This window comes from Colobus angolensis, unplaced genomic scaffold (assembly GCF_000951035.1).
Source record: "Colobus angolensis palliatus isolate OR3802 unplaced genomic scaffold, Cang.pa_1.0 Scaffold96, whole genome shotgun sequence".
Taxonomy (NCBI): domain Eukaryota; kingdom Metazoa; phylum Chordata; class Mammalia; order Primates; family Cercopithecidae; genus Colobus; species Colobus angolensis.
Genome location: NW_012123598.1, coordinates 3,627,306 through 3,633,167, shown reverse-complemented (window position 1 = coordinate 3,633,167; position 5,862 = coordinate 3,627,306). Strand labels below are relative to the sequence as shown.

Below are 5,862 nucleotides of genomic sequence, written 5' to 3'. Positions count from 1 at the left end.
GGACTACAGGTGCCCGCCACCACACCAGGCTAATTTTTGTATTTTTAGTAGAGACAGGGTTTCGCCATGTTGGTCAGGCTGGTCTTGAACTCCTGTCCTCAGGTGATCCACCCGCCTCAGCCTCCCAAAGTGCTGGGATTACAGGCGTGAGCCACTGTGCCCGACAGCGGAGTTCCTTTCAAAGCCCTTTGTGGCCAGCCCCATCTCACTGGTAGCCCCAGAATCTGAGTCCCCAGCTCCTGTATCCTCTGGGAAATGAGAATATTACCCTCCCTCCTCCTGTCTCAGTAGACAGACATTCGGACTTCCATTGCCCACCTACTGAAGAAGTCTGAACGCAGACCCCTCTGCCCTGGGCACCCAAGAGTTCAGGCCCTTGAACTCCACCTTTCCAGGCGACAGTAATCGGAGAGCTTCTCCTCTCCTGGGTTCAGGAATCTGGGTCCCCATTTCCCTCTTCTCTCAGGAGCTAAGAGCCCTGTTCCCAGCCCCCTTTTCCCAGGGAATCAGGAGTCCTGGCTTCCATCCCCCTCCCATATGAGAATCTAGGAGTCCTCCCTGTCCCCTATCCTCTTCCTGCCTCAAGATCCAGAGATACCTGTCACCACCTCCTTCCTCTTTCAGGAATCTGTGTTCCCTTGCTTTAGGACCCAGAGGTCTGGGCCCCAGTCCTGTTCTTTATTTGAACCTAGAATCCCAAAGCTCCAGCTAGTGCTGCCTGGTCCCCCTGCAGGGTGTCTGGGTCTCCATTCTCTCTCTCTTTCTGCCCCCCACCCCATCCAGGAACCCAGGGAGAAGGAAGGGGCAGCTCACAGAGGGTCAGCAGCTGGAGGATCAGCACCAGGGCCATGGTGGGCAGATAACCGCTGCAGCTGGAGTCAGGGCTTGGTTGCATCCTCTCCCCTCCCAGGAAATGAGGAAACATCGGAAAGCCAGACCCAGATCGTCGTTTAGGCAAGAGAGGATCGAGGTGGGGGCCTGTGGGTGACTGTGTCATAGCTCTGTGGTGCTGTGTAAAAGGTTAGCGGGGGGTCAGTCAGAACCTGTGGTGTTTATTAATTTAACTATAGAAACAAATACTCGTCGGGAGGCGGAGGCAGGAGGATCGCTTGAGCCCAAGAGTTCAAGAGCAGCTTGGGCGAGACCCTGTCTAAAAAATAAACAAATTGTGCCACCGCACTCCAGCCTGGGTGATAGAGTGAGACCATGTCTTCAAATACAGACAGACAGACAGATATCTGTTTTTTAAAAAAGAACCTATTATGTGCCAGACCCTTGCTGTGATTGAAAGAAAGAAAAAAAGAAAGAAAAAAAATTTATGTGCCAGGCCCTTGCTGTGATAGACAGACAGATAGATAAAAATTAGCATCTATTATGTGCCAGGCCTTTGCTATGATTCATTGATAGATAGATAGATAGATAAAAATTAGCACCTATTAAGTGCCAGGCCCTTGCTGTGATTGATTGATTGATTGATAAAAATTAACACCAATTATGTGCCAGGCCCTTGCTGTGATTAATTGATCGATAGATTGGTTGACAGATAAAAATTAGCACCTATTATGTGCCAGGCTCTTGCTGTGATACTGTGATTGATTGATTGATTGATTGATTAAACTTAGCACCTATAGGCCCGGCGCGGTGGCTTACGCCTGTAATCCCAGCACTTTGGGAGGCCAAGGCAGGCGGATCACCTGAGGTCGGGAAGTTGGAGACCAGCCTGACCAACATGGAGAAACCCCGTCTTTACTAAAAATAGAAAAATTAGCCTGGTATAGAGGCGCAGAGGGAACTGAGACTCCGTTACTGCTCTCAAGCAGCTGCTACCAGTCCGACTGAAAGACCCAGACCAGGTCAGTTTCTTAAGTGATCTGAGCTATAATGGCGGTAACAGGGCACTGTGAGAGCCCGCAGAAAGCTCCTAACCCATCTGGGATGAGACCTAGCGCTTCCAGGACGAGCTGATGTTGTGCTGAGACATCGAAGGATAAGTTAGTCATTCACCTTCTCCCGGGCTCAGTTTCTTCATCTGTAAAATGGGCTTTCATACATAAACTATAAAATGAGGACTATTTTGTTCCGCCTTGGGTGGTCTCAGTAGGAGGACTAGTCACCCCGGAGCGACTTATAGGCAGAAACTAAGGAGATTCCACCCAGGTCCGCAAAGTCAGGCTTGCGCTTGCTCCTGGCACTACTTTACCTCCGCGGCTCCATCTTTGTTCTGCGCTAGTGCGCACGCGCAGACTCCGAAAGCGGAACCTTGCACAGAGGGACCACAACTCCCAGAGTGCTCCGCGTGCTCGCTGGTGTCGCCGCCGAGACCAAGATGGTTGCGAGTAAGTGCAGGTGCCGGTGGCGCGCGGGGCTCGGGTGGCACCGGGAACCTCTGGGCGGTCCTGGGACTGAGGTGCGGCAGGGCAGTGGTGGAGGCGATGGGGTCCGTGCTAGAGGGGGACGCAGAAGTCACGAGGGGGCTCCTCCAGGGCAGGGGTGGCACGAGAGGGTTAGAGGTCACCGGGGGCAGCCACTTGCAGGGGTGGTGACCCTCCTCGCCACCCCTTCAGGACTCGGCGCCTTCCTCAAGAATGCCTGGGACAAGGAGCCAGTGCTGGTCGCGTCCTTCGTCATCGGGGGCCTCGGTGCGTGAGTGCTTCAGGCGCAAACTTGCATCGTCCACCCCCGTCCCCCTACATCCCTCCATCTTGTACTCCTAAAGCCCTGTCGCCGCTCTCGGGTCCCCTCCAGTGTGTCTGCACCCCCACGACATCCCCTTGTCTCTCCCCATACCCATTATAACGTCTCCACCGCCCCCCGCATTCCTCTCCCCCTACCCAATACGCTCTTAACCCCTCTAAATGAGACGTTCTCAACCCTGCTTATGCATTAACAACACCTGAGCACCAAAAATAAAGTCCAGATCCTCCTCCTCCCTTTCATCTCCCCTCTCCCACATTCTGAATTGAGTTGGTTTGGTTGGAGGTGGGGCTGGGGAATCTGTGTCTTGTGAAAATCCCTCTATGAGCCTAATGTGTCGTCTTGCTGATTGAAAACCTCAGCCCTCTGCCCTGGAACTGTGCTACTCACACCTTAATTAGCACCGCAGTTCCTGCAGGGATGGGGCCTTTTTTTTTTTTTTTGGAGATGGTGTCTCACTGTCACCCAGGCTGATGTGCAGTGACGCGATCCCGGCTCACTGCAAACTCAGCCTCCCAGGTTCAAGGGATTCCCCTGCCTCGCCCTCTCGGGTAGCTGGGACTACAGGCGCCCACCACCACGCCCGGCTAATTTTTTTGTATTTTTAGTAGAGACAGGGTTTTGCCGTGTTAGCCAGGATGGTCTTGATCTCCTGACCTCGTGATCCACCCTCCTCTGCCTCCCAAAGTGCTGGGTGAGCCACTGCTCACCCCTGGGATTACAGGGATGGCACGTACCACCACGCCTGGCTAATTTTTGTGTTTTTAGTAGAGATGAAGTTTCACCATGTTGTTCAGGCTGGTCTTGAACTCCTGACCGCAAGTGATCCGCCTTCCCAAAGTACCGGGATTACCAGAGTGAGCCACTGCGCCCGGCCAAACTGTGGGTTCTGATTCTGTAGGTCTGGGGTGGGGCATGGGATTTTGCATTTTTGAAGAGTTTCCAGGTCTTGTCAGTACTGTTGGTCCACCAGCCAGGCACTAGGTAAGGTTCTGAACACTTGTTGGATCTGGCAGCCACCAGCCACACCTGGCCACTGAGCACTTGAAGCGAGGCTGGTAGGAATTGAGGTGGTATAAGACACACTGGATTTCAAACACCTAGTCTAAGTGTGTGTAAACCACCAGTCGTCTTCTGCTGATTACATGGTGAAGTGGTGTTTGGATATACCATGGTGGTTTTTGGTCTGTTTTTGTTTTTTTGAGACGGAGTTTTGCTTTCGTCCAGGCTGGAGTGCAGTGGCCTGATCTCAACTCACTGCAACCTCTGCCTCCCGGGTTCAAGCGATTCTCCTGTCTCAGCCTCCTGGGCAGCTGGGATTACAGGCGCATGCCACTACACCCGGCTAATTTTTTTGTATTTGTAGTAAAGACAGGGTTTCATCACATTGGTCAGGCTGGTCTTGAACTCCTGACCTCAGGTGATCCACCCGCCTCGGCCTCCTAAAATCCTGAGATTACAGGCGTGAGCCACCTCACCCAGCCAAGTATGTTTCTTAAAATTTGTTTCATCTATATCTTATTTTTACTGTGGCTACTAGAAGATATAAAATTATATACCTGGCTCTTACCATCTGTCAGACAGTGCTGGCCTAGAACATTCCTCTTATGCACTGTACCCCATCCCCCAGGACTCCTGGCTCCCACCCTAGATGGACTGTGACTTGTCAGTGACTGTTGTTTGTGCAAACCTTTCTTCTCCAGTTTGTAACAGGTTTTTTTTTTTTTTTTTTTTTTTTTGCGACAGAGTCTCTGTTGCCCAGGCTGGAGTGCAGCGGCACAATGTGGGCTCACTGCAACCTCTGCCTCCCAGGCTCAATGGATTCTCCTGCCTCAGCCTGCTGAGGAGCTGAGATTACAGGCTCCTGCCGCCATGCCCGGCTAATTTTTGTATCTTTAGTAGAGATGGGGATTCATCATGTTGTCCAGGCTGGTCATGAACTCCTGACCTCAGGTGATCTGCCCACCTTTGCCTCCCAAAGTGCTGGGATTACAGGCGTGAGCCACTGTGCCTGGCCAAATGTGTAACAGTCTTAATTTCTCCAGAATAGTCCCAAGACACTACCCACAGGATGCTCCATGATGGCCCCTACACTCAAAACGTACTCATTCCACGACCAAGCCCAGTGCTTCCTCCTCTAGGCCCCATGTATCTGTGAGTGTTAGACTCCCACCCCTACCTCCACTTAACCCCCGAAAAGAGTTTTAAGCCCTCCTGTCTATAAGTAGGGATCCCAGGGTACCAAGGATCCTCCTGGAGGCCCTCCCCCTGCCCCCCGCTTTGCAGTTTATCTTTGCCAAGGCTCAGCTTCTCTTCCCCTCTCCTCAGAGCCACCTTCCCCTGGGGCTCACCCCTGTGTCTCTCCACAGCTATAATTATGCCCTCATTCAGCCCCTACTTCAAGTACTCCATCATGATCAACAAGGCCACGCCCTACAACTACCCAGGTGAGTAGGCGCCAGGCAGGGATCCCTGGGATGGGTCCAGCCTCCCTGTGCTGGGGTAGGGGCAGTTATGGGCAGGTGTTTCCTGAGCAGGCATCAGAGATTCAGCAATGGTGCCTGGATTCCCCCTGTTCCTTTTAAGAATTGAGATGTAATTCGTATACTATTCTGTGTTTGTGCTTCGAGTTTCTATTACCTTTCCACATTTCTGTCCCTCTCTGGGTTCTCATCTGTGTTGTTTTCTCGGTCTCCATCTTTTCAGGTTTCTGTCCTGGTTCCCCATCTCTTTTGACCCTAGCTCGCTCTCGCGCAGGCTCTCGCACGCTCTCTCTCTCTCTGGTTTTCCGTGTCTCTCAGTCTCTGTATTTCCTACCTCTTTCTGCATCACTGATTCTCTGACCCTTCCCCTCCTCTCAGCCCTGGGGTCCCCCTTCCCTCTCTGAACATAAAGCGACAGAGCAGCTCTTCTCTCCAGGACTCTGGAGACGCGCTGGTCTCAGTGGTCTGCCTCCTGTCCCACAGTGCCCGTCCGTGATGATGGAAACATGCCGGACGTGCCCAGCCACCCCCAGGACCCTCAGGGCCCCAGCCTGGAGTGGCTGAAGAAACTGTGAGCACCTTCACTGACAGAGGCGGCCCCTCCCACGGCTCCCAATAAAAATGTGAAAACCAACCCCAGAGCGTGGCCATGTGTGTGATCAGAGGTGGGAACAAGTAGACGGTG

General features: G+C 52.7%; 2 protein-coding genes across 3 annotated transcripts in view; one reads left to right on the top strand and one right to left on the bottom strand.

Moving 5' to 3' along the window:
• Window positions 1-5,862, bottom strand: part of LOC105504899 (leukocyte immunoglobulin-like receptor subfamily B member 3) — a 141,738-nt gene that overhangs the window by 8,858 nt on the left and 127,018 nt on the right. The window lies entirely within an intron of this gene.
• Window positions 2,272-5,812, top strand: NDUFA3 (NADH dehydrogenase (ubiquinone) 1 alpha subcomplex, 3, 9kDa). The gene is made up of 4 exons (XM_011932514.1): window positions 2,272-2,336; window positions 2,565-2,639; window positions 5,064-5,141; window positions 5,661-5,812. The coding sequence occupies exons 1-4, from the start codon at window positions 2,327-2,329 to the stop codon at window positions 5,750-5,752; spliced, it is 255 nt and encodes an 84-aa protein (XP_011787904.1). The 5' UTR covers window positions 2,272-2,326; the 3' UTR covers window positions 5,753-5,812.

Excerpts from the sequence above, each read along its gene's own strand:
- NDUFA3 (XM_011932514.1), top strand. Across the intron at positions 2,640-5,063 it reads CTTCGTCATCGGGGGCCTCG|CTATAATTATGCCCTCATTC; the intron begins GTGCGTGAGTGC and ends GTCTCTCCACAG. Across the intron at positions 5,142-5,660 it reads CACGCCCTACAACTACCCAG|TGCCCGTCCGTGATGATGGA; the intron begins GTGAGTAGGCGC and ends CCTGTCCCACAG.